We start from the raw sequence: 27722 nt of genomic DNA on the forward strand, positions 1-27722 counted from the left end.
TCCTCTGACTCCATTCTTGGCTGGTCATACATTTAATTCTTTATGGCTTGACAGGTTTGCGCACTACCCGCAGCCACCTTTTATTATTGTTATCGCAGGAGTGATCTAGTGCCTGTTTTATACTGAATAAAGAGCGTCGCTGCACGGATGCCTCTGCAAAGAGCTTTTCCGTGGGCGGGGGGAGCGCTGCCGGCAGAGAGCGGTGGATGCCCACGGTGCAGCAGTGGCTTTGCCTGGCTCTGTCCCCATCCCCACCCCTGCCCTGTCCCTGTCCCCATCCCCGTCCCCATCCCCGTCCCTGCTGGCTGCTGCAGTCACACCTGCGGCAAGCGCTGTGCGCGCGAGTGCTGCGTCGTGCCGCCCCCCTAACTCAACGTCCACCTTTCTTTGCATCTAACGTGATATTTCACGTGGCGCTCACGGCAGCGACTTGCTTCGGGTGCGCTCGTTACGTGGAGCGAGCTTGCGGCCGCGTGTTGTGTGGGAAGCGGGTGCCTGACGCAGCAGCTCCCCGGCCGCAGGGAGCAGGACGGAGCTGCTCGCCGCCGATGCACCCTCACCCGGCAGGCGAGAGCAGCCCCAGCAGCACCGTCCTCGCGTGGCTGCGTGGATGGTACCCAGGCGCTCTGCACTACTCTGCGGTCCCTGGTTTGCGAACCACTAATATAAAACATAATGTGATGGCTCTCGTCGATACTATTTATTTTTTCTTTCAGTGGGACATGCTAATAATGCGTGCAAAGGTCGACGGCTGTCCGGCTGCCTGCGGGCTCCCTCTCTGGAGCATCCTGCAGTAAACGCGGCCTGGCTGCCTCTCGGGGGCTGCGTGGGCTCTCGCGGCGTGTGCCCGACCTAGCCTTGCTCCCCAGGGGATTCTGTCTGCGTCTGGCCACGGAGGCTGCGGAGCTCGAGCTGGGCGCAGAGCTAAGAGCAGATGGAAGTGGGGCTGGCTCCCGACAGACCACGAGCTCTGTCGGCTCTGGTGAGCAAAAGAAAACCAAGATTTATCTGCAGTAGCAGAAGGAAACGTACGGCATACAGTATGGCTGAAGCATGCGTTTTTGGCAAAGCTACAGCTCATTATTCTTCCATCCAGACCAAATGCCTTGAAACAGTATTTGTGTCCATTTTTCTACTTTCTTTTAAGATGGAAATGCTTCTTTACAGAGAAAAAAGAGTAGCTTCTTAAGCACAAATACATTTTTAGAGTGCCTTGCTTAGTGCCAAATGTCAAGAATTTGCCAACAACTGATCAGTCTTTTTGCAGCCTCCTCATATATTTCACATGTCTAACTGCAACTTGGCATTTCCTAATCTGGGGTTGATTTTGATCTGTAACTGAAAATAATAAAATGGCCTAACAACGTTGCTGCGGCGCAAGGTTCCCTCTGCCGCGCTGGAGGCAGCAGGCGTTCCCGAGGCTGCGGCAGGGCCTGACGTCCCTAGCTGCGCGTTCGTCTCTCTCCCGGGGACCGAGGCTGCGCGGTCTGCGCGGGAGCGGGGATTTGCAGCCGGGCGGTGGGAGAGGCTCCCCGTGGCCAGGTCCCGCTGCCCACCCTTCCCCGAAAAGCCCGGGCAGCTGGTGCCGCTGGGCTGCTGCCCGCAGCTTCTGGAGATTCCAGTCTGTTCGTCTGGGGTCACGGGGCCAGCCGATGTGTTGGGAGCTTTTGCTCTGGGATGCAGTCTGGGATTTTTGGACTAATTAAAGTCTGGGATTTTTGGACTAATTAAAGTAGCTATCATCATGTATTTTGGTGAGGTGTGAAAATGCTTGAAGGGAAAGCATCTCCAGTGCTTATTAATAGCTTCCGGATGGACTTTTGGGAGGATGCTGCTTCGGAGTTAGAGGGCAAATACAGCTTTCGGCTGGTTTGGGTCCCCGGTTGTTAAATCTGAGGAGCTGAACTGAGGCGTGGAGGGAGCCTGTGCTTAGGTAATAAGGAAAACAAGGGGGGTGGCGATTCCTCCATTTTCACCTGGAGATGAGTCATTCACTCTATTTAAAGGTAATTTGAGAAAGGTGCTCTGTGTTCCTTAGAGGTCTGGCCCGTGCCCTGCCGAGGGGAAGAGAAACCTCTGGCTTCTGTAGGGTAATGTGACTTATTCTGCACTTGAGTTACACAAATGAGTAGAAAAGGTGTACTATGGGGATGTTTTCATTTTTACAATCTTTTAGTTTAGTCTTCTCTGGATTAATACTATTCAGGCAACTTGTGCAGGTTTATTTGAAGGGATTTTAGTGGAGAAGTGTAATAGTTCTAACCCTCTGATTTAAGACAAGAAAGTAAAACTTCTAAACCAACAGATTTTTAATGTAGAGAAATTTGGTCTTCTCGTTTTCATGGACAAAATGGCCATTACGGAGTGAGGCATCGTGTTGTGATAATGAATATATTGTTATCTGTGAAAGTGCCGGCGTCCATCCAGGGTAGGAATCCTTTGGGTAGTGACATCTTAAGTGTTTGAGCCCGTAACGAGGGGGATCGTTTTGTACTGGTTAACGTTCTTTTTTCTTATTGGCACTGCAAATTTAATAATAGGAAAATACGCTGTCATAAAATTGTTTTTCCTCTCCGGCAGTATGGCAGCTCGGTCTGGCAGCAGAAGCTCAGCTGTGCTCCCCCTTCTCTCTTCCAGACGTGAACGAGTGCGAGGTGGGGAACGGTGGCTGCGAGTCCCAGTGCTGCAACACCATCGGGAGCTTCTACTGCAAGTGCGCGGCGGGGCTGCGGCTGGAGCAGGACGGGAAGGCGTGCGCAGGTAGGGCCGGGGCTGCGGCGTGGTCGCGACCGCCGTGCTGACGGAGAGGCTTTCGGGTTTCCCCTCTCCTCTCTCACGTCCTGCACCCTTCTGGTGCTGTTCAGCCATCCAAAGCGCTCTTTCTGCTGCACGCTTAGAGGTACACATGCCGGTCATAGCAGGAAAGCCTGGCCTGGAGAGAAGTGTAGTTTTCAGGGTGAGATCTTGGCCCTGTTGAAGTCCATGGTGTTCTATTGCTTCAAAAGAGATGAGATTTCTCCTTCAGAGTCTATATTATTCCCTGTCTTCCACTTTAAATCTCCTGCTTTCAAACCAAAGTGGAAGAGAAGATGCAATTTTGTGTTTGTAAAATGAAAATACTAGATGGGATTTGTGTTAGCATAGCACTCGGAGCAAGCCTCGCATCGTATGGCCATTTCAGCTCCTACAGCTTGAATCTGTACTGTTGTGCACTGAGTAGATTCCCCATCCCCTTCTCCCTGGGCGTTATCATCTCTGCAAGTGCTGCGTGTTCGAGTCGGCTGGAGCTGAGAGTCAGAAAAATGCAAAAAGCTATTTGCTTATCAGAGCCAAGAACAAGATACATTTGGGTTTTTTTTGAGTATATTGCAGTTCCAGGATTCACCGACACCTTTACTGGGCTCCTGCAGACCAGAAAGCTGAAGCTCGCGTATTCCCTAGTGCCACGTTAAAATGCCCACTGCAGGGTACTCTACTGATTGCTTAGGATGGTCGTGTTTTTGTGGTAGAGTTCCAAAATATTTTCGGCACTGGTTCGCTTAGGAGAAGTCCAAAAGTATTCAAAATAATTAACAAAGATTGCTGACAAACTGGGAAAGAGTCATTTCTGTGGATATCAGTTTGGACATTAAAGAATTCTGCAGAAAAATGTCACTTTCTTGCCAATTTGGTACATTTGTCTTGTTTTGTTGAAAATAACTGAAAAGTATTTCCTGGCTCTGTACCACTGTAGAGATGTGTGAAATAAACAGCTCTGCCCTTATCTTAGCCAAGCTAAAATATTTTCAGTTTCCCCAGAATTCCCCTGATGAGGATTAGCTTCCCAGATGATTAAGAGGTTCAGGATTTTGGTGGAAACAAACCACCCTTTTTTTTTTTTCCTTTTTTTTTTTTTTTTTTTTTAGGGGAGACAATGTGAATCCCTTTGCATGTATTCTTGGAATTATTTGCCATTAGTTGTGCCCCCAGAGCCCGCACGTGCCCCCTCTCTCCCCCTCATCGCGCTGGAGACGGCGGCCCACCTCCCTTCCTCGCCCGAGCCGGTGTCGGGGTGCACGGGGGTGCAGTAAGTGCCGTCGTCCTCCTCCAGCTCCTCCTTCGTTCTGCGTGTGTTTGCTCTGTCTGCAAGTTTCATCACGCAAAAAAAGAGCATAGGCAAGATTAAGCCCTAAATTAACTGAGACTAGAGTGTGCATTGGGCCACATCACCCATATACTCCCATTTTGCTCAAGCGTAAAACTCTACCCACCGGCAAAGCGGGTGCTAGTTAACCTCTCCGTGGTTTGCACTTCTCCGTCAGTCTTACTGCTGTGATAGTGGGTGGACCCTGCTGTACTCCCCACTTTTTACATTTTTTTATTTTTACATCAGATGAGAAACTCTCTCCAAATACCCTGAATGCTAATGCACGCATGGAGAAAAGCAGACGGGATTAGATCCGTGTTTGTACAGACAGGGGAGTTTAGAAAAGACAAAAGGCACTGATTAATGTTTACAGTTTGCAAAATATTCAGCTTTTCTTGATCGAAGTCCTGATGGAGCCAGAATAAAGCAGCCTGGGCTTCAAAACATGAGGTCAGATATTTGGAGCCCTTTTTGTTGGCTCCGTGTTGGACGGGAGGGTTCGGGCCTTGCGCCTTTCCCGAGGGCGGCCCGAGAAGACGAGTCGCGGGTCCAGAGGCGGGCAGTTTACTTGCTTCACCCTTGTGACTTCGTTCCTGGCTCGGAGTGATGCTAAGCTGGCCTCTTCGGAGCCCTCCTCTTTGAAGTATCTGCTAAACAAATAGCTACGCAGTAACATCAGCAGGATGCTTTGTGTGGAGAGGCAGAAAGCTACCAGGACCCAGTGTTTGCTTCTAAGGTAGGAAAATTTTTGAAGAAAAAAATTTAATCTCTGCTACGTGAGGACTTTCCAACCTAACCTCTATTCAGAAAGAGAGCGATGTTATAGCTCAGGGAGAGCTCGCTGCTTTTCCTGCCCAGAATTGGTTAAAGTTATTTGATTCGCTCTCAGTAGAAATATGGGAGGTGGGGGATACCATTGCAGGAGCAAGGGGCAAAAAACCGAATTTCTTTTATGCCAGGGTGTTGATTGGCTGGCTGATGACTGGGATCTTAAAACAAGTGTCCGTGTTCTCCCCCAACGCTGCAAAGAAATATAAAAGTTCTTGAAACGTGTGGCTGTCCAGAGCTTGGCGCGCCCGTCGGACACAACAACAAGTAGAGATGGTCACAGGTGACATCTTCCGAGCTGCAGGACCCTCCCGTTACTTCCCGCGCTCTGCCATTTCCCACTGCCAGCAACGGCCACCACGGGCCGGGGCCGGGGCACGTGTCCGTGCGTGTGTGCATGTGTGTCCGTGCGTGTGTGCATGTGTGTCCGTGCGTGTGTGCATGTGTGTCCGTGCGTGTGTGCATGTGTGTCCGTGCGTGTGTGCATGTGTGTCCGTGCACGCTGCTGGCTCAGACCTTACAGGATCCTTACAGGATGATTCCTGGCTCGGTCTTATCCATGAAATAGGCAGATGGGCAGTAGCAGCAGTGTTTGCCTCTCCAGTCTGTGTTCACTTCTGAGCTAAAGGGATTATGGTTAGAAAGAAAATCCTCCCTTGGATTTATTCAGTCCTGGGCTGCTTTGCTGCTGCTGCCAGGACAGGAGCCACCTCACTCTTGTACCCATCTGGGATCTGTCTGACAAGCTCCCTTAGTACTGGCACCGAGTCCCTGGGTGGCACCAGCTCTCATCTTTATTTACGTGGTTTGAACTTGAGCTAGTGATCTACCATTGCAAGGAAATATATTTTATGCACTACTAATTCTCATACGATTTACCAGTATCAGTAACATACAGCTGACTTAGGTGCTTGTAGAGTGTTTCTGTTTTGTTGAGTATAGGCTGGTTATCCTTCTAACCATGAGCCTCTCAAGTATTTCTGTATTTCTAATTTATCTCCAGTGGAAGAGCTGTGTGTAGAGTGGCTTGGGGACATTATGCGTTGGGTTTTTTACAGGAAACAAACAGGTTTTCTTTTCTACAACAATTTTTGAGGTATGGCAAACTCTAGGGGAGCTCAAGTTCCATTTGAAAAACATCTTCTTGAGGTTCCACTACACAACATGATGTGATAATGTCAGGGACCTGAAAGATGTGGAAGCCCCTTTTCTAGATCCATTGGCCACCATCAGTTCAGGTTTAAGTTACGTCCCAGGGAGAGGAGCTCATTTTTGCAATGGTACTAAGTCATCCTTCATCTTCAGCTTTCTGGCTTTGCTGTAGGAGGTTTTGCAGAAAACCAGGCCCCTTGTGCACACTTCTGGAAGAGCTGATATGCACAGGGCTCTCCACTGGGCATAGGCGTGATGGAGAGAGCTCAGCCAAGTATGCAGCAGACAGAGCTCCCAAAAAGCATCATAAACCAAACCTCTAAAATATGATTCTCACAAACTGTTGTTTATTTTACCCTTCCAAGCGCCATTTCACATAGAAGCATATTTGAACTTTTCACAGCCTTCTTAGGACAAGGACATTAGCTGGAAAATTAAATGAAAATTCCCATTTTTGCTGGATTGTGTGTAATAAACCCAATTCAGCACATGGCGGTCTCCGCTCATTTAATTACCAGCTAACGTTTTCCTTACGCACATGTAGAGGGGTTCAAAAATCTGTCTGGAATAGATTTCAGCATGCAGCCCGTGACTGGTATGTGTTAAATTTCCTGCGCCGTTTGTTTATCTGACTTCATCAGCCAACGTTATAGCACGGCACAACGCCCGAGCGCCCGAGCTGCTGGTCCACGGAGCCAGGATGTCATGGCTAACCCGACCGGAATCTGAAGTTCCCCTCGATGCAGACGGATTGATCCAGGCGGTGCCGGACTTCTCCCTGGCCTCAGCTGAGAGACTATCAGGAGACAGAAGCGGGCAGTGAACCCCCTAAACCATGATTGTCTGTTAGCGGGGTAGCTGTCGTTTTGAGCCCAGCTGCAGGTGATGAACCTTCCTCTTTCAGCTTCTGAAACCATTCGAGTAGATGACCTTGGGATTCGTGCCAGACAAGCCTCAGCCTGATGAGGAGTTCAGGGAACTAATATGTACCAGTGCCATGGGGCCACTCACCCAGGCGCCATTACAGAGCACCAGACTAGGGGAATTTTCCCCTCTTTAAATTCCCTTTGAAATGGATCAAGGAGGCTCATTTGAAATGAGCCATCTCCCAACTGGAAGAGGGAGTTCAAACTCTGCAGCTGGAAAAACTAAAAGCTCTCAGCTTTTCCAGTTTGTACTCATTCCCGTTTCTTCCTCTAAGCTATTCCTGTGGTATCTTCTTTGGTCAAAATTGATGAATAAGATGAAAACCTTGCCCACGGTAGCCCCAGGTAGCTGAGGGTGGAAAGCTAACCCTAAACAGGTAAAACATCCTCCATGGAAGGGCGAAGCACGTCAAAGATGCTGAAGCAGGAATGGTTAAGCGCACATCCACTGCTCGCCCCTCGCAGCTACACGAGCCAGCAGCCGTAAATCTTCCTGCACGGCTCACGCAGCCGTGTGCCGCGTGCTTCTTGCACGCCAGCGGAGGTGCGGCTCGCGCGGTGCCGACCCCCGGGGTCGCAGACCCCGTGCCTCCGCCCGTTCCTCTCCGTTCCCCTTCCCTGTTCACCTCTTGCGTTTTTCTGGACTGCTTTCCTATTCTCCATTTGGCTCTTTCCTTTTAACTGTAGAATCCTTTTTAAAATGTCAGAAGAAACTCGGTTTGGGGCTCGGGTAACTTTTGGGTGAAGATTCAAGCACTCGTGTTTACCTAAGCTGGCTGACCTGTGCCTGTGCAGGGATGAATTAACTCCGGGACTTAACACGCCGTTGAACTGTGAAGTGCCACATCGTCAGCTGCAACTTGTTTGGGTTCTTACAAGAATTTATTAATGCTAAGCCTGAATCTGAATGAAATTCCACGAGAGTTACGGGTTCGGTCCAGCTCCGTCCCTGTTTAAAGAACCCTCTGGATGGTAGTGCTCTCCGAGCTGCCTCCATGGGAAGCAGTAACGATTTGCTGCTGACCGTAATGTGTTACCGTACTCAAACCGGCTCTTAGTACTTAATCAGCTGAAGTAAATTAGGTGACAAGGAAGCTCGAGCTGGCTCAAACGCGGCCAAGCATAACTTATGACATAAGCAGGATTCAGTCGATGTTCAAGCCTGGTGTACTTTTGATACATGTGTTATACCACAGAGCCATTCGGAAAAGCCTGAGCCTCTCATCATTTTTTTTTTTTTTTTAGCAGTCTACAAAAATAGGAGATTGAACACGTTTGTCACATAATTCGTTGAGCACCAGCAGCTGTGCTAGCGGTCGTTTCTGCGGGGCAAGGAGCGAGGGCTCTCTGCCGGGAGCTGCGGGTGCCCGGGTGGGAGGAACGTCCCGGTCGCGGAGCCAGTGCAAAGGTCCCTTTGGTTGGCGCTTGCGGAGTCAGGGAGTCACTTGAAGAGCTGCGCTCCCTGTGATTCATCTGCGTTCCAGGCAAGCATAATTTAATATAGACAAGGTCTTAATAACACTACCGAAGTGAAGAAGTCGGTCTAAACCGTTTTTCATAGCTCTGTGGCAACATTCATTTTTGCATGTCAACACTAGTGGGAACGTTTACAGGAGAAGTGCCAACGCTAGCCGCTGTAACGGCCTCAGTGTCGCTGCTCGGAGGGGGCGTTCCCAAGGAACCGATCCGGGCCAGCAATGAAAACTCACAATGCCTGGCAACGCGTTATTTTTAAATGGGTGAAGTTTGCATGATCGAAAAGTGGCTTCTAGCAGGCTGGCAGCATGTGACGGCACGCCCAGGGGCGCAGCGCAAAGCGATGCGACGGGCAGCCGGTTCATCGCGGCGCTTGGGGAGTGCAGGTGTAGTCGCTGGTGCCTCTCCATAATTCCCCTCCAGCGTTTCCCCCCTCCTGCCCCTCTTCTGCCCCGTGTCCTCTCTCCCCGGGTGCTGAGCACCTCCTCGGGGAACCCCGGCAGAGCTACGGGGCAGCGGGAGGAAGGTGCGTGTTAAACAGCGGGCGGGCTGTGGCACATCAGCAGCGTGCACTGATCTTCCTTCTGCAGACTGTTGCTAAAAAAATTGCAGCATCTTTGAGAAAGGTTACGTTTTTTTTCCACAAAGCAACTGACAAATTTTTGGGTCGGATATTTTTGTTAAACTCAAAATATTAATGGGAAGCATGTGGACTGCTGCAACGGGTGAATATTAAGATGAGCTGAAGCGGTCCATGAAACGTTAGGAAGCTGCTCTTGCTTGGAACGGTCTGCGGAGGGGACTCATGACTCGAGTCCACCTTCCTTTGGAAACCGCTGCAGCAATAGCCTTAAATTGTTATTTTCTTCCTGGATTCAGCTTCTCTCTGTGTTTCAAAATTGTTCATGGAATACTATTCGTTGCAGTCTAAACCACAAGTTTTAATTTGGAATTTTACTACAGCCAAATAATACTGCTAAAATGTCTCAAAGTAGCAGGCCCCGCTCTCCCCCGGCTCAACCCTGCAAGCACATTGTTTCAAAACATTCCAGAAAGTTAAATGAGGCTTTTGAGCTTGCCTTCGGAAAATCCAATAAGCTATTCTTACTTCTTGCTTAATGAAAAAGGTAAAATAAAATTCTAGGCTCCGTCTTACAGGAAACGGTAATAGGATGGTTTTCTTTGGAGTAGCCACAGTGGCTGTTCCTCGTTTGGGCTTTGGTTTGTTGATGAAGATTTTTTTTTCTTTCATTATTTTAAGAAAAGCCCAGGGAGGGTTTAAGGGGGAGCTCTCTTTCTTTTTTTTCTTTTTGCGAGTTAAGGACTCGCAAGGCCCTTGCTTTCCTGTGGAGGAGCTGGATTTTACCAGCCTGTGCGCGCAACCTCGCGCCGGGCCCGGGACTGGCCGCTCGCACCGGCCACTGGCCAGAGCGGGCCTGCGTGCGGGAGAGGAGGCTCGGGGCCGGGCCCCGCTGTGCGGCTGCTCTCGCCCCGCGCGCCCCAGCCGCCGCGGCCGAGCTCCCCGCGGGCAGAGCGCTGCGGGGCCGCTCTCGGGCGCTCTGCGGGAGCCCGGCCACCGATGACCGCCTTCGGTCACTCGCCAGACGTATTTCGGGCGAAGAGGCGGCTTTATTTCACGGTGAAGGTTCTGCCGGGGTTCCGCTGCATCCCCAGCGGCCGCCCCTTCCCCTCGGGCGGTCACGAAGGGGGACAGCGCCCGGCTCCCGCTGCTGCGGGGCCGTGTGCGGCCGGCTCTCTGTCCGTCCGTCCGTCCCCCCGGCAGCACCCCGGGTATCACGCTCCCCGGTGCCCAGCGCTGTCCGAGCCGCCCTCCAAGCCCGGGACCGGGAAAGCCCAGCCCGCGCCCCCGCTCCCTCCCCGGGGGCGGCGGTCGCCGCAGCCCAGCCCCGGCCCGCAGCCTCCGCGGCTCCTCCCGAGGGATGCGGCCGGGCAGCCGGCAGCGGTCCCGGGGGAGGCGGCAGCGATCCCGGGGGAGGCGGGAGCGGCCCCAGGCAGCCAGGAGCGATGCCGGGCAGCCGGGAGCGATCCCGGGGGAGGCGGGAGCGATCCCGGGCAGCCGGCAGCGATCCGGGGGAAGCAGGAGCGATCCCGGGGGAGGCGGGAGCGGTCCCGGGCAGCCGGCAGCGATCCGGGGGAAGCAGGAGCGATCCCGGGGGAGGCGGGAGCGGTCCCGGGCAGCCGGCAGCGATCGCGGGCTCGGCCTCACCTGCGGGGGCGGCGCGGGGCGGGCCCGGCCGCGGGCAGAGCCGCTCCTCCGCGCCGCCCCGCGCAGCTCCGCGCATCCCCCCCGGCTGCCCTGCGCTTGGCGGATCCTTTGCGTTTTATTTTTTTTCCCCGGCTCCTGCAGCTCGGCACCGTTTCGTCTCCGGCGTGCTGCGGGACTCCGCGTTTTGTGGGGTTGTGGGGTTTTTGTTTGCCTGCTGTCTGAATGCCTGTCAGCTTTCCATCATGGGACAGGAGCAGAGGCAGTTCTGGATGCTGCTGTGGTGCTTCGGCTTCTTGGGTGGCATCCCAGGCACCGCCGGCAATCACTACCACTACCTCTGGAGAAACTGCTACCCCTGTTACTTGGGGCGTGCGGGGTACGGAGTTGGCCACGCCGAGCTGAGGCCAGGTACGTAGCCGGGCTTGGTGCCTTCGCAGGGGCTCTATCCTTGGCTGCTGGGCTCGGTGCCTTCGCAGGGGCTCTCCTCCTCGGCTGCTGGGCTTGGTGCCTTCGCAGGGGCTCTCCTCCTCGGCTGCCAGCTGCACGGCGAGCCCGAGAGGTTTTGCTGCTGCTGCGGAGGCAGATAACTGAGCTGCCAGGTGGGAGTCCCGGGCTGGCAGCGACTGAAGTCACAGGCTGGTGACCTGGCCGTACGTCTGCCTGTGTTTGCCTCGTCGCTTCGCTTTGTTGTAGGCACGGTCTGCCTCTGGCGGGTTTGTTACTCGGAAAAGTCACTTCTGGCAGAGGGGGAAAGAAACTCTTCTTTCTTTCCATCAGTTGCTGTGCAGCTATGTGGCTTGGTTAAAGATAGCTACTGTGCAATGTGCCTTTCAAAAACAAATGTATGCATTTTGTTAGGGTACGTTGATTAGTTTTCTCCGCAGTTCCAAAGAATCTCACCCCAGTCCAGGGCAAATACATGAAATATTATACTGTTTTATCATGAAAAAAAAAAATCTGCTTTTCTCTCTGCAAGACTATCTGTGCCTGAGTTGCGTAAGTATTGTATAGCGGAGCCTCGCAGAGGAGAGAGCTCGGTGTTACTCAGTGTCCTTTCGTGCATAAGGGGAGTCCTCCGGCAGCAGTGGCTGGGGTCGGGAGCGGGGGAGTACGCGGGCTGCGGCCGGTGGGTGCAGCCAGAGGAGTCGTCTCATGGTTACTTCTCTGCGCTGAAATGCCCAGGCTTCCCAGTGGCAGCCGATTCCCAGCAAAGGCGTCCCAAGCCCGTCGCTGTGGGCAGTGCCTGGCCAGCCTGAGTCCCCCATCGGGCAGGTGGAGGGGACGGAGTCGCTCTCTGCTCCCGTCGCGCACGTGCAGCGCCTGCTGTCGATGGCACCCCGGCGTTTCAGCACCCCTTCGGAAAGCCAGCAGCATTAACAGGCGGTGGCTGGAGGTTCCAGCGTACCGCAAGGTGAAGGACTTCCCTGTCAGTTCTTCCCTGTCATGGATAGGTTTACTTTTTTTTGTTTGTTTGTGTTTTATGAGACTTGCACTTTCTGCTGCACTGTGTCAGGCACTGCAAGGAGGCAATAAATACTTTTTTTGCCACTTTGCAATGTCTTTTGTTGAACGTTTACGCGTGCACTGGCTTATGTGTGATGGTAGATGGGGACGTTGAGCGAGGTGTGAGGTCTGCGAGTGCGCGCACACCCCCACATCCCTGTTTCCTCCCCTGTGTGCTCAGCTGACTTAGCGGCAGATAAAGTTTGTGGTTGCCTGAAGATTTAGGAAATAATGGAGAATATGTGAAGTTCACTAAAGACTTTGGATGCTTGTGAATAATGTAGACATCAAGGAATGCATTATCTCATCATGAGATAATCCTAATAAGTAAATGCCCCAAGCAGTTGGTTATAAAAGTGATATCAGTGTATTTGTGAGATGTGCCAGACCTTTGGAAATGGGGTGAGTTGCTGTTTTGTTATTTATAGATCAGATGTTTGTCTCAAACTCAGCTCGCGCTTGCTGTCTCCATCCAACTACATTAGCTCATATGACTTCTCCAAGACAAGCTCCTGAGATCCAGCTTTGTGTCTGGAATATAAACTCCAGCCTGTCCTTCCCTGCCACATAATCCACCTGATCCTGATTCTGCTTATCTGGGCTCCAGGGACGGGTAGCTCGCGCACGCTCGCGGCTCTGTCCTGTGTTTCGGGTGAGGTATCTTTCGTTCTGCAAGGCTGAGGTGTTTTTCTCGCGTTCAGGGAGAATGTCATTTAAAGCTTCAAGCAGAAAAGCACAGCGCCTTCACCCAGGCCTTTTGGCTACTCTTGCAAGTGCTCTGAACCCAGGGAAAAAAGTAACGTATCTACTGAAAAGCGTGAGATCTCTAAGCCTCTTTGTCCAGGAACCTGGGTTTTTTCATCTTCAGAAAAGGGGTGAATATCCAGACATTTGCAAGCCAAAATCTGGCAGATAAGCTACATATGTCTTTCCTCCAAGATGTCTAATATTCTTACATAGTTTACAAAGAAGTAGGTGCAGATTGCAAAATAAAATAAACCCAATCCAACGCACCGCAGCCTTCAGGCCCACCCGACGGAGAACAAGAAAAAAAGACAAGAAATAAAATATTCTGCTCTCTTTCCATCTCTGGAAACAAGTGAATTTTTGACATGTTGCAGCATGAAATACCTTTCCTGAACGGTACCTTTGACAGAACCGGCAGACGGAGGGGTAAAGGCTGGCTCGGGTGAACACCTCGGTTCTCTCCTCCGGCGGGACGAGCCTTTTCGGCGCAAGTCGCTGACGTGCACTGGCAGAGCGCTGGGGTTTTGGCCTCGAGTCTTCCCGGAGCACTCGCAACTGCTGTCTTCTCTGCACTGCCACAGGCGCTCTCCGGACCTTGCTCTGCGGGTGTTGATACACGAAACAAGATAACTTTTCAGGAACCTTAATTTCTGGCTTTGAATGGAAGTAGGTCCTCGGGAGAGGTGACCTGAGGCAAGGTGCTGGGGGGAAGGTCCCTGACGACGGCCCCCTGTTCCGCAGCCCCTCGCCCACCAGCGTGCAGGTGGATGCCCCAAGGTACGCGGCAGCGGTCGGACGGCAGGCGCTGGACGGTGGGAAGCTGGCGTCAGGCTTGCAGATGGCAAGGCAGAGGAGACGATCATAGACGCGTTGATAAACTGGATATTACTGTGGGTTTGGTTGATGATTTTTCCTTTGCTGCTTGGGCAGGTAGCAGCAGACGTTCTCTCGATCGTATGATTTTTACGGTACCGCGCGCTGGTTTACTTGAAGCGCGTTCCCATTTGCCAGGCCAGGCAGCGCATGCTTCTGCGCAGAGGTGTTTCTTTCGTCAGCCAGCTGCAAAAGCAAAGCAAGCACAACGATCTGCAGTATGTGCGTTTCATCGGCAGTTTTACCGTATGGAGAGGTGTTTTGTGTGACAGCGGTGTACATTGCACTGAGTGCCTTAAAACGCATTCTGTGTACAAACAGCGCTCTGTTGGATCCGTGTGTTAGTGCAGAGTGGCTAATTGCAATGCTCTGGATTATGGCCTCACACAGCTAACCCTGACAGGAGAGAGCGCTGCGCTCTGCTGGGGACCTGCATTAAATTGTCACAGTGAAGGAGACCTGGTACCTCGGTATTCTCTCCGTGATCCTCTAAAACATGTCAGAAAACAGCGTAGAGCAGAGCTGGTGGCTTTGGTTTGATTATATGGCTTCCATGAGCCTGTGAGCTCCTTCAGCAGCGACCTGCATTTCCACCAGTCGGTACTGCTGCCAGGTGCGTGCCCGTGTTTACCTGGGTGCGGTTAGCCTCCAGAGCACGGCGCGGGGACCAAGCCGACGTGCCTCCGCGCAGGTACGTCTTCTAGTCGAAATGACATCCTGCAGGGAGAAGTGGGGTCAAAGCAAGCTGCGAAAGAAGGTTTGAGAGGCTGAGTGTAGCAGCAAGTCAAGGGCAGGCTGCCTGCTTGTTGTTACGTGCACCTCTGCTCCGCTCTAGTACCTAATTGCCAGAACCATCCAGAGACAGAAATGTGAGCACAAATGAGAGCTGGGCGACTCTCCCAGCTGCGGTGCTTGAAGGCAAAAAAAGGTGAGCTGAGGACAAAGCAAGCGACGGAGGCAAAAACAGCTCCCTGATACATTTTCACTTCATCAGATTATTGTAAAACCAATGCATCTGTTCCTGAAGTGCCTTTGGAAACTGCTGCTGTTGAGGATGGCACAGGTAGCGTGGGAAAGCTACGGGCATCTCCCGTCTGTCTAGGGGAGGCTGCAGCGGAAGGAACGCCAGCCCGGACAACTCTGTGGAGCTCTTCAAGAGCCTTCAAGCCTTTCCCAAATGCCTGTTTTACAGCACGATGAAAACTGAGGGTGTGGAGGCATTTTGACTGCCCCAAATGACCTTGCTGCTTTCCTCACCTGAGTCACTCGGATTCCAAGCCGAGACCAGCCTGAGGCAGGCGCCGTTCTTCCTCGCCCTCGTCCTGGAGGAGGGAAAGGCTTCCGAGTTAGCAGAGGGGGGATAAGGCATCGTCCTCTCCCGTGTCTTCCTTGCACTGTTGGACCTTGCCATTGCTGAGTCCTGTCTGCACGCTCCACAAGGGGAGTGTGGAATAGCAGGGCCTCCGAGCTCTCCAGGTTATTTGTGCTAGAGGCTGTGCAATACATGCAAGAGACGAAGTAATGTATAGGGCTTTTTCCTTCTAACACATCCCGGCACCGTTCTGCGCCCTGAGTTTCTAATCCGTGTCTGTAGTGCAGGGCAGCTGCGGGAACGCTGTGCTCCTTTGCCCAGGAGCATGCGGCTTCGGCCATCCAGCGTGCCGCTCTGTTGGTTCGTCTCCTTCCAGGCTCTTCTTAATATTGCTGAATTAGCTTCAACAAACTGGTACCGGAAAGATAAAGTCGCTAAATCCCACACATGCTCATCTTGATGGCTTTTAATTAACCTTTTCCCGGCAGCCCTGCTCTGTAATCCAGGCTAATTGCCGCAGGGATTAAAGCCTGGCACTGCTGTTCGACCAGATAGAGAGAACCTTAGCAGCATATCTACTGCCTGCGCTTCCAGCTGGGATCCATCTCCTCCTCCTCAGCCTTTCAGAGGAGATAAACTGCCTCTGTACCAAATATTTAGTAATTTGCAGAGCTGCTGTTGCCACTTTCTTTCCTCTGACATGGAGTTGTTGTTTGAGATAAATCATAGTATTTCTTCCTGAAGACCTGCGCATGGTCAGGGAGTGCACTTAAATACAGCCATCTCCTCGCACCCTCCTCTTCTTGTGTTCATCTTCCCAACATTCGATTACAGCATTACCGCTGTTGGTCCACGTAGCCGGTATCTGCGGTCCGATGGATTGTTTCTGTTTGGGGAAGAGGCTGATGAGGGCATCAGCTGTTTCTCGGGTGAGCCCCGTGTCCTTGCGGATGAGGACGTGAACTCCAGTCTCCATACGCCGCAGGGGAGTTGCCATCCCCAATGAGCCAAGTCCCACTCCCAGCCTCTCGCTGCGTTTGGTTTTTGTGTCTGCCCCGGTGGGCTTCGGCCGGTACCCGCTGCCCTATCCATGCCGGCACGGCGGAGTGCCCAGGCACGTGGGCTCGGTGTGCTCCATCCTGGCGTGGCTCTGGGTTGCTCGGTGTCAGCCACCCGCCTCAGCAGAGAAGCCTGTATGCTTCTAATTTTCTTTCTTTGGCATATTAATTTCAACCAGATTTTGTCAGCTCTCCAATAGCTCGGCGTGCCACAAACCGCATCTGGCAAAGCGTCGTGTAGATTTTTGGATCTTTACTGCCAAGACGTGCACCAGGGGCAACGTGACCCTTTGCAGGGATGCTCTGTCCTGGCCCCGGAGGAGGCTCCTGCTGCCTCCCGGTTTGTATTGCCGGGTGAATTACTTGCTGGTGAGCCTTGTGACACCGGGGCAGGCTGGAGATGCTGCTGCCGCTGCTGGGGGTGGCCAGCGGACCTGCCCCCTCCCCGTCCCCGGGGCCAATGTGTCGCCCTTCCTCCATCACAGGTCCCGCTGGGAAATGCAGCTCTTGCGTCTTTCCTCTCTCCGTGCTCTGTTGTCTGTGCAGGGTGTGGGAGAGCGGTCCTGGGCTGCAGGACGGACCCTGGTGTTTGGGCATGGCCGGGCAAGGGCCACCTGGGGTGTCCGGCGGAGTGGGAACGATTCCCGTTCCCCAGCACAAGCTGCTGCTGTCCCTCAGGCAGGGCAGAGCGATCCTCTCGGATCCAGAGTGTGCCCTGACACACCATCATTGCGGTTCCTTCTTTTTAGCAGTGCGTTTCAGGTCAAACCAGAAAAAGCCCTGCTATTTCACACAGCTGTGAGCAAGCTCTGGCTCCTCTCCCCCCGTGAGCGTTCATGCAGCTGCTGCGGCAGGCGCAGCCCGCGACTCCACGGGCTGAGGACCGAAGGCACCCCGTCCCCTCCAGAACCTGCAAACTCTCCATCAGAGCCAGGCAGTACGCAGAGCGTCTGCCCAGGAGGTGCCTCTTCCCCCTGTGCGCTCATACCAGAGTTTGAATTTGGTTTGGCAAATGGCACAGTTGCGTTATTTCCAAAGACACAAACCTAAGATTTCTTGGGCGATGACGCTGCTGCCCTCCCATCAGGGGTGCGAAGGATGGGAGGCTTTATTTTGGTCACGCCATCGTGTAGCATACGTCCAAAAAGCAGGAGGAGATCAGCAAGGCTCTGGAAGGAAAAAGGGGACGTGGCGGGTCCCCTGGGAAGCGTGCGCCGTGAAGGTGCTGGGTGTTTCTGCAGCCGGGCCGCGAGGAAGGACTGGCCGCTTTCCCAGGCCAGGGTGGGACGGGGCAGAGCGGGGCTTGGGGTGGGGACAGCCCTCCGTCATTACAGAGATGTAGAGGGTGAAAAATACAGAGGGGGAAGAAGAGACGTTTAGAGAGGAGATGTACAGTTACTGAGTATGAGCAATGGTGTGCAAGGAAGAAGTTTATTCAACACATCACTAACTTTTTTGGATGGTAAATTATCTATGGTTTCAGATTAGAGCTGAAGGGAAGCAGTGGAATTCAGACCAAAAAACTTTATTACTCTTTATAAAATGTTCCCAAACCCCAGTTTTCCTGTTCTTGAGCTGAGTAGATCCAGTTCTGTGTATTAATAGCTAATGGCAATGGACCTTGTGTGAGCTGGACGCCCAAGCTCAAGCTTCGTGGGGCCGCGGGGTTCGGCGGCTGCCCGCGGCTCTTAGACGAAGGGCTCGGGAGGACGCAGGCTCCGGTGCTGCGCCCAAGAACCGCTGCCCTACCGCGGGAGCAGGGGCTGCACCAGCGACCCCGGGGCTCTGTAGCATCCAAATTGTGTGAAACCTTTGCAGCAGAAAAGGATTTAGTTTGAGCTAGGTTGCTTTGACAGGCATCTCAGATTCATGCCACAGCATTTTTTCCCCCCTGAAAAGCTGGTTTGGATTTGGGTTACTCTTCGGAGAGCATCACTTAAAGCTTATGTTTCACCTCAAAAATCTATTCATTTTCCTTTCTTTAAAAATTAAGTCTCTTGGAAAAAACAGGAAGAAAATACCAAAACCTTCTAAAATGCCCAGAGAAGGAATCTATAGTCCACTGACCGAGCAAAGGTCTGGCATTACAGAAACTGTTGTTTTCCGCGGGGTTAATGAAGGCTGTAGCTACAGTGGGGAGCCTCGGGGAGAGAGCCTTGTGCGGCCGTTACAGCAGGACACCAGACATCAGGGCTGCGGGCTCACCGGACATCGCCGGGACAGAGAGGGCAGAGGGCCGTCTTCGCGTGCTCTGATCCTTAGGTTTGAACTTTGTAAGCAGTGAGAAGCTTTCTAATGAAAAGTATTCTGAGAAAACAAACATTTTTATTAGTACTGCGTAGCTCACAAACACTGAGTAAAAGCAGCATCACCTTTCCCACTTAGCTTCCCACTTCTTCCCTGACCCAGTCCATTTGCTTGCTGCTAGCTGATTTTGTTGGCAATTAATCGGATGCCAATTCACGTCAAATTTTAGCACTGGCTTCAGTCAAGGTTGCATTTCTCCTTTTCTGGTGGTTTTCGATGCACTTTGCCTCCCCAGTGAGAGCCGTAACTGCAATCAGGTGAGAGCAGGCTGGCAGGGAGCGGGGCGATGCTTCGGGCAGGGGAGCGGATCGCAGGCGCTGGGCAAGGGCGAGGCTTGCGCAGGTTTTTGCACTGCTGGCTTGCAGAGGCACAGCCAGGGGCAACGCCCTGCCGTGATTCATTGAGGAAACGTTTCTTTATCTTATTAGTAACAGTCATTGACAAAACGGCGCTGGTTCGCTGCTCGGCTTGGCTCTGTATCGTCCCGCTGCCTGCGTGACCCGCTTCGCCGTGCCAGCGGGCTCTGCCCTCTGGTTTTCCCCACCGTGCAGCGCCAGGCGAGCGCTGTCGGGGAGCGGCACCGGCTGCCAGGCCTGTGCACGGGGATCCTGCCAACCGGCCGAGCCCGGCGCACAGGAATTCTGCTCCTGCTCCCGTGGGTTTAACCTTTCCATCATGTTCTGCTTTAAAAGCTCCAGGGAGCTTCAGTGAGAACTGGGAGGCTCCGGGTGAATCAATAGGGTGGATTTGATAGATTTACAAAGGCGAGTGACACGATAGCAGGCAGAATCTGGGATGCAAAAAGAAGTCACGTGCAGTGAGGACCGTCCGGAGCTTTATACACACAGCGTAAAGTCCTCAGTACTGAAAATGTGCATTTTGCTTGTGGCACATTCAAGCTGAAATCCTGTTTAACAGCACAGATCTCAAAGTGCTGTGTCCTCAATCAAGTGTCTCAATTATGGTTTAGCTTTCTATCTAACCGGCGGTAACAGCTTTTCGTGGTACTTAAAGAGCCCTAAATAAACCCAGACGATATACGCCCTTCTCCAGCGTCCCCACCGTGACTCCCCCCAGACCTGCTGTTTCTGAGCCACGTGCACGGCTTTGGTCGCTCGTCATCTCGGCCCCGTTACTTCATTTACTTTGAACTGTGTGTATTTCTGTGAAATTGTTTAGCAGTGTTGCCGGTGGAACAAAGCTGCTGGATGGACAGAGCGTCGTGTCGGATGCTCAGCAGCCTCGAGAGCTTTTCTCCTCGATGCCCCCCTTCAGAGTCAAGGCCTTGGGCTGGGGTTTCTGTGCCTGGGCTGCCCAGATTGCAGCACCCGGGAAGGGTCTGGCTAGCAAGCCCCTGTGCAAGCTGTGTCCCAGGTTCCCTGCTTGCTCGGGGATTTAGCCTTCTCTTCTGGCAGAAAATAGTTGTGTGTGCTGAAGGCATCTTCACAAAAATGCTGAAAGTGCATAGAAACACTAATAGATGCAAAGCTACTGAAGTTTTCTCTCCATGAAAAAAGGAATTGCTGGTTGGCTTTTTTGCTGTTTGTGCGAACGTGATCCGGTTCCCCCATCTGACTAGAGATCTTCAATCCCTGCCCGTCTGAAAGGTAGCGTATGTGCATACGTGTACGCACACACGCAAATGGCAGGAATTAAGGAACTGTACAGCTATAACCACAAACATCCCTATTATTTCTAATTACAGCCATATGAAGGAGCCTTACATCTCAGAAACTTGAAATTGCCTTTGACAAGCTTCTGATATGCATCTTAGTTAGCACCATGTAGCTGGGCGCTCCAAACATTTTTACATTTCTTCTCAGTTCTGGAAGTTATTCCCAGTGCTTAGAGGCAATTTAAGGTCTGTGCAACAGGAATGAATCTCCCTTTGTGTAACAACACACTGCTGTCTACCTCCCTGGTTTTGAAGCTTTGATAATAAAATGTAACAGGATTTTTTACCAAGAACTCACGGGCTGGTTCCCATTTCAGCTCTTGAAAGATTGCTCAGCACTTGGCAGAAGATTTTTCTGGCCCGGAGACTGTCTTTTGTTCGAGGGCCCGTGGTTTTACCAAGAGAAACGGACGTGCGCAGTGTCTCTGGCCAAGTGGCTGCCTTGTTGCGGGAGCGGCTGCCTCGGTTCTCCCGGGCTCGGGGAGCTGGGGCAGAGGGCTGGGGGGCTGCGGTCAGAGTCTCGCCGCTTGTAGTCTGCCTTTTGTATTTGGGGGGTCCAGTTGGACGTCGTCATGTTCTTAAGTATCATACAATTATGAACAAATCCTTGCTAGTCGCACAATTGGTCCATCGTAATAACTTTCTCCGGGTATTAACATGTTTCCTTTCTTGTCTCCAATGATGCACAGCAATTCTGAGCGTAGCTTATCACCAGATAGCCCAGATTTCGCTGCGTTTCAGCAGCAGGTCGAGTGAGTTCCAGGCATAAATGGTGTGAAATGGGTTAAATGCTTTTTGCGAAGTACTGAGGTGAGCACGACAGTGAAACCTCTCACCTGTGGCACGCGGCCGAGCGGGGTGGAAGCCAGCTTCTGTGCTGCAGCAGGACGGGGCTGACTCAGCAGGACGAGAGCGTCTGCTGCTGCAGCGCCCAGGCGTTGAACTGCGCCGCTTTTTATGGCTCCCGCTTGCTCCGGTCTGTAATGCTAGGTGTTCGCTCCACCATCCACGTAGGTATGTAAGCAGCAAATGGACTAGCCCAGCCTGTTTTCAGCACATAAAGAAAAGGAAGTGTAAAATCTCAATAAATCCATAATCTTAGAGCAAATGGGAAAAGTGACCATTGCGAGGTGAACAACCTGAAAGATGGTTTATGCTGATTGACAAATAAGATACTTTTTTTTCCCTGAAATTTCTTAAATAGCTTGACTGATCAAACCTAATGAAATGGCAATCTTGTTCCCTCTGCATTTGTTCCTCAAATCTGGAGTCAGTCAACAGAGGATAAATAATCCTGACCTCAGGTACCATCATGCTCACTCCTCTGAATTTTTTTTCCCTCTTCCCTTTTCTTTTGCAGATGTTGATGAGTGCCAGGTCCACAACGGGGGCTGCCAGCACAGATGTGTGAACACCCTTGGATCTTATTATTGTGAATGCAAGCCAGGCTTTCGCCTGCACACAGATGGCAGGACCTGCATTGGTAAGTCCCAGTTTTAAATTTCTTGAGAATCTTTAATTCTTCATAGCCCTTTTTGTACCTGTGGCACTGTACACAGAACGCTTACATCGGCTTACGCACTCACAGCCGTCCTCTCTGCAGGGAATTTGAGATGGCGGTGATGGATTGCCCGCTCCTTCGTTTCGCAGGATCCTGGTCGTCTTCCCTAACGTTTGCTGTTCTGCAGTGTGGCCGTGTAGAATTTAGACTTCTTTGCAGTTCCTTAGTTTATTCGGGTTCAGGAGAAGTGACTTCTAGTGCTTTGGTGCTTCGGCTTTTGATACAGGGTGTATCAGATATGGCATTTTCAGAACAAATACGTAAACTAGATTATGAAAAGGTTCAAGTCAGACTTCAGTTTCACCTCAGCTGTTCCCTCGCCCCCGTGGCAGGCTCCAGGCGTGACGGACAAGCGAACACGAGCATGGCTGTGTGCGGGACTGCGGCCTTAATGATCTCGACACACTCTTCCCTGGGATGCTGGTCATGCGGCCGCTCGGGTGGCGCGCATCCAGACGTTACAGTTCAGATGCCAGGTCTGGCTTGCAGCTGATTTTGGGGCCAATTTCTTGAAATATTGTTGTTTGCCTGCCTCAAACTAGAGGCTCAGAGACACCAGGGTGGAGCTTGGAGTCTGCCTTCCAGCATCTGCTGCTGCTGTTGTTTTTATTAAACCACTTCTCCCTCACAGCTTTATTTGACACATTTTTCCATTTTTTGAGGGATATTTTCGTACAAGTGGAAAGAATTCCTGGGCGATGGTATTACAAAGGCCATTTGCTGGTTTTGCTCAGAATATAGTCACGTTCCAGAGTTTGCCAAAAACGACTGTGTGAGCGCGTGTGTTCCAGTTGGGAACGGTGATGGGAGCAGCAAAAAAGCCGTGTAAGGAAGCGGTGCCCGCGGTGCCCGGAGCAGCACCAGCTGCACGTCTTTCTGCAGCTGCCCCGCTACGTGGCAACGCTCTCACGGGCGCAGCGAGGTGTAGGCTGAAGGTGCAAGTGCACTGGGTGCCCTATATTTTGCCCAAAAAATCCAGAAGCAAAAGGATCGCAAATAAAGAAAAAAGCCAACCATTCCCAGCCCACTGCTCTAGCACTGAACACCTAAACTTGTGTTCATGGCTATGCATTGCTACTCTTTGCATGTAAGTGTGTATGTGGTCTGTCATCTAATCATTGTCTTTATAATACGTAGGTCTCTTTTTTTTGTAGTATAGAGTGATTCTGCCGCCTCTGCCTCATAGAATAAAACATGAGCCAGCCGTTGGGAAGCTCTGGAGTTCTCAGCAGGGTCAGCGCCAGAAGGTGAAACAATTTCCAGAGAAAGTACAAAAAGGGATCGCTACAGGGAGGAGTCTCTTGTTTAAAAGCAATTTCCATCCTTTGCTTTCGTTCTTCAGGCTTACCTGCTCCTGCGGCTGCGACGTGCAGAGCGTTTCTGCCAGGAGCCGCGCAGGCAGGGCTTCCCTGCTCCGTGCTGCTTGCGCTGAGCGCCGCAAACCTGCTTTGCATTAAACTTTTGAGCAAGTATTTGCCATAATGTGCACAGTGTTGGAATTCATCTGCCAAAATTGAGGGGTCTCTATTCATGAAACCTGATCTACTACAGGAGTAACTCGGGCCGTTTCTGGAAGCTCTGGGGAGCGGAGCTGGCAGGATCTGCTGTTAGTTCGGCGGTGCCTGTACCCCTGCGACCCACAAAGCACACAGGCAAGTAGATGCAGACCAGGCAGGGCGAGTAAAAACTCTCACTGCATCATTGTCCAATGCTGTTTCTAAAATAACAACAGAGCAGACCTAAAAATCTGGCTTGCTCGCTTCAGGACTGGTGGCTTTTGTTCTTTACACTTTTGTGACAGAAATGCGCCTATATGTGTGTGTGTGTGTGTGTATATATATATATCCTGCCTTCATAATAGTGCTGTACTAACCTATTAAGCCAGCTGTGCAGAGGGGTGGAAGTAAACTTATTTTTCTTGTAAAAGCTCGGAACAGAGCACAGACCTAGAGGTTACTCCTCTGCCGGTGTTTGTGGCTGCCCTCTGTGCATCCACAGGCGTTAGGGCGCCTTGTGCCAGGGGTGCCCACGTGCCACGGGTGCCCCGTTTGACGCCTGTCTGCCGGTGGACAGACTTCTGCCCTGTGGATTCGGTATGACGGTTCTTAGTGCGGGCAGCAGCGATTCTGGCTGCACGGCAGCAGTCACGCACAGCGGCTCGGCATGATGTGGTTTGAGTTTATACGACTGTGATTTGTGTCAATACAGGCTGTTTGTGCCCGTGGAACAAGCCCACCCCGCAACAGAGCCCAGGCAAGGGAAGCGGCTCAGCTGGGGCCACCGAGGGGATGCTCTCGCCCTGGGTTTGGTCGTTGCAGCAGCATGTGCTTGCCTGTCCGTTGCCTTCGCCGACGCTGGGACGGCGAGCCCGCGAGCTTGGCAGCGGCGTGCGGTCCGGCCGGGCAGCTTTCCGTGGGTCACTTCACGGTAATCCCGGGCCCTCGAGCGTGTGCTCACTTTCTGTGGTGTTCTCACAAGTACACGCAAATGGTTCTTTCCTTTAGTGCTTGGTCTATGTAAATATTTACACTGCGAAGTCAGAGGCTTTGCTCCAACTTGATCTTGGAAATCACAGGGTTTTTATTAAGCCAGCATTCTTGACAAGAGTTACCAGGCAGCGATCGCGGGGCGCGGGCAGCGTGCAGGCAGCAGCAGCAAAGGCAGGACACCGCACTCAACATGCCCTCCCTTCACGCTTCAATTTTTGTGTTTCAGGATTGCTTTCCCAGCACCGCTGGGGAAGAAGAAAGGATTTTCCCTCGCTAAGCACCGATCTTAAGGCCAGCTGTAGCAGGAAGGTAGAACACCACGACTGAGTGGTGGAAAGCAGCACGAGCACCCATCAAAGCCGCGGGTGGGTTGGGGGGACCCCTAACAGGGTCTCCCCAGGACCGGAGCAGCTCTTGGTGCCCGGGGGCTGAGTGACTGCTGTGCAGAAAGGAGCCACGATGGCCTCTCTTTGTGGGTACAGTTAGATAGTTGAGCTTCTACCCGGTAATAAACTGCTTTATAGTTGTTGTGCTGGTTGGTATCTGCGCAGAGATCAGTTGTGGTGTATGGCAAAGGTAGAGCTGTAGCGTGATGCTGAGCAGGCCAGAGAAGGTGTGTTTGTCTGGGCAAGTAACCTCCGTCGCAAGGATGTGGAGCAGAGACGTTGTGGTGCCGGGCAGCTGCTTTCCCGGGCTGAAGGTAGCAAGAGGTGGGAGGTTTTGCTCGGGGACCTGAGCCACGTTTCTTCACTCCTGTGAAGTTTCAGGCACTGACTTGACTTCAACCAAGGTTTTTTTTTTCCCTGTGTGGTTCTGAGGGATTAGGTCAACTGAGAAAAGCTGTGTTTCTCTTCAAGTTGGGATATCCTCTAATTTTACTGGACAGGTAAGATTCAGTGCTACTAAAACAGAAAAAAATTGCCATAATAAATAGAATATTTAATAATATTCTAATTCTAATTTAATAATATTCTAATTCTAATAATTCATAATAAATAGAATAAAGAGAACTGGAGACAGCGAGGCTCCCCCATCCGTTCCCCTCTGCTCCAGAACTGCTCTGCCCTCAGAGGCAGGGGAAGCCGCTGCGGGGACCTGCGCCGGGCTGCGGGGCGGCTCGCGGCGCTGGGCCAGGCGTGGACGTGGGCTTTAGGAAGCTGCTGGCAGCCCCAGTGAGCAGCAATGCAGCAGACAGCATTTTGGAGACAGAGGGAGACTATTGCCCTGAAGTTTCTAGTTAAGGTCTGTAAAACCATGGATCTAATTCTTTAAATGTTTTCCAATCACCACAAAACCCGCAAAGGCTTCAATTAATCAGCAGCACTGCCTGGAGCGGGGAGCTCCAGAATTCCCCTGCAGAGGCTGGTGGCTGTTAACCCCGGGAGCGCAGGGCCGGGCGAGCAGCTCAGCTCCGGTGGGCTGGGCTCAGGGCGATCGGTCCTTTTCCACCCTCCGGCTGGACGATTATTCCAAGCTTGCGATGGAAAGTCAAAGCCTATTTTATTCCTGAAGACGTCAAAGAATTGGAAAACAGATAAAATCTTTTGCTGCTTTCTTTTGATGGCTTTGCACCCTTGGTAGTTTGCACCTTTGTGCTTAGTGCTGCAGATGATAAAGCAAGGCGCGATGCAGGGAAGAATCAGCGCAAGTTTTCGGAAGTTACTTAGGCTCCTTTAAAAGCAATTTCTTATGAAGTGTATTGCGGTTCCAGATAAAGAGCTGTTTAGATTAGCACTTGTGGTTTGTAGGATTGGAAGAAATATTTTGCCTTTAAAAGCGGTTTTCTTTGAGGGTGTTGGTACCTTTTACAGCATAAGCAGAGCTTGGCTCTATGCACAGTCCACAAGGGAACTGAACAATTGTTGATGCTTTGGGTAATTTGCAGCTCAGTTGCGCAAGATTCTTTTATTGTGCCTTTGTTGTTCGAATATAGCAAGTCACTGATGACTTTAATACAGAAAGGAGGGAGAAAAAGAGCAGACATTTCTATTGAAAGTGAAACAGAACAAAAAGAGTCATTGGACGTCCTGAAATTACCTCTTTCTTTATCAGAACCACATGGGCAGGAGGCTGACATCTTCAGGTCCTTCTCCACTCTTTCAGCAGAGGGATGAAATCCAGTCCAAGGCAAAGAATTTCATCTGAGCCAATTGCTTTTGTTGGCCTGCGGAGCAGAGCGATGGTCTGTATTAACACACAACATGTTTCTGGAAATTGTCTGAGGTTAGAATAAATCACTTTGGGATTACATGATGTATCCCCATTTATATTAAGAGTACTTCAAAAGAAGAAATCTCAAATATAGCAGCGATTTATATAGTGAACAGAAGGGCTATGCCGTAAAGGTTTCTGTGGGCTTGAACTGTGTGCGCAGGGAGTAATCCTCCGTGTGTGCTTTGTAGAGGTTTTCGGTTTGCATGCATTGTACAGACAGCTTGCACGTTTTAGAAAATTTGCCTTTTCTTTGTCCAGTGGGGCATTTCTCAGCTGTTTCTTAGAATCAATGGTTTTGTGTGATGCTGCAAAAGGGAACGTCATGCTCGATCTTAGTTACGGCTGCTTTTAAAGCATTAGCTCACTGCTCCTGATGGCAAATGACTGGGATCTGAGGGAAAGCTGACACGGATGGGGAAGAGGAGAAGTTAGAGTGGAGGAGCCCGGGTCAAACCAAGGGAAGCGTTGTCACCAGCGTGCTACGGTGCGAGGGTTGCGCCCCAGGTTCGCGAGGCAGCAGACACGCACGCCTTCGGCACTGCCGAGCTGGCTTCTGCCGCGGAGCTGTGGGGACACCGGGGAGGGACGCAGAGGGGGCGAACGCCGATGACGGGAGGTTGCTGACGGCCCCGGGCCGAGCGAGGGGACTGCTCGGCTCCCAGGAGGTCGCGGTGTGGCCGCAGGGGCTGCGTTCAGCTCTTCCCAGTTCGTGGGGTCAGCCGGAGGGTGCGGAGCTCGGGTAGCTCGGTTGTTGAATCGACTCCTGTGTGAGGCTGCTAGCTTGCAGACGCGCTTCCCATGTGCAACCAGTAGTAACAATGTCCTTTTCATCCCTTTTTAGCTGTTTCCCAGGCCCAAGAGGGTCAGAATCTAGGAGCTAGCATCTTTCAGCAGCACTGCACTCCCTTCAGACAGAGGGGATGGAAGTAACGTCCCTCATGCAGAGGATGAAATATCATCTGTGGAAAATCTGTCTGAGCTTTAATTACAAAAATCTGTGTGATGTACAAGATGACACTGGATTTGGCAACGTTGTCACAGAAATGATAAGCTAGGAAAAGCATCTGGGAATGGAAATATTTTTAGAGTGGTTCTGTAAACAGAAAAAAAGAGCAGTAATTAAAACAAGGCCAGCAGTGAGGTCTACTGGCTGTTACTCTGCAAAAAGCCAGCTAAGGAGACTCAGAATTAGAAGGCCCTTGCTTTGATGGAAAGACACCCAAACCAATTTTAATGTGTTTCATCTTA

The 27722-nt window shown here is 51.8% G+C and overlaps 1 protein-coding gene across 1 annotated transcript in view; it reads left to right on the plus strand.

The window, feature by feature from the left end:
- The window catches only part of MEGF6 (multiple EGF like domains 6), a 107663-nt gene that overhangs the window by 47272 nt on the left and 32669 nt on the right, over positions 1 to 27722 (plus strand). The window contains exons 5-6 of the mRNA XM_082328888.1: positions 2638 to 2760; positions 21571 to 21693. Of these exons, the coding sequence (XP_082185014.1) occupies positions 2638 to 2760; positions 21571 to 21693 (246 nt within the window). The remainder of the gene's footprint in view (positions 1 to 2637; positions 2761 to 21570; positions 21694 to 27722) is intronic.

The sequence above is a fragment of the Platalea leucorodia genome (genome assembly GCF_965183815.1).
Source record: "Platalea leucorodia genome assembly, chromosome: 17".
Lineage (NCBI taxonomy): Eukaryota > Metazoa > Chordata > Aves > Pelecaniformes > Threskiornithidae > Platalea > Platalea leucorodia.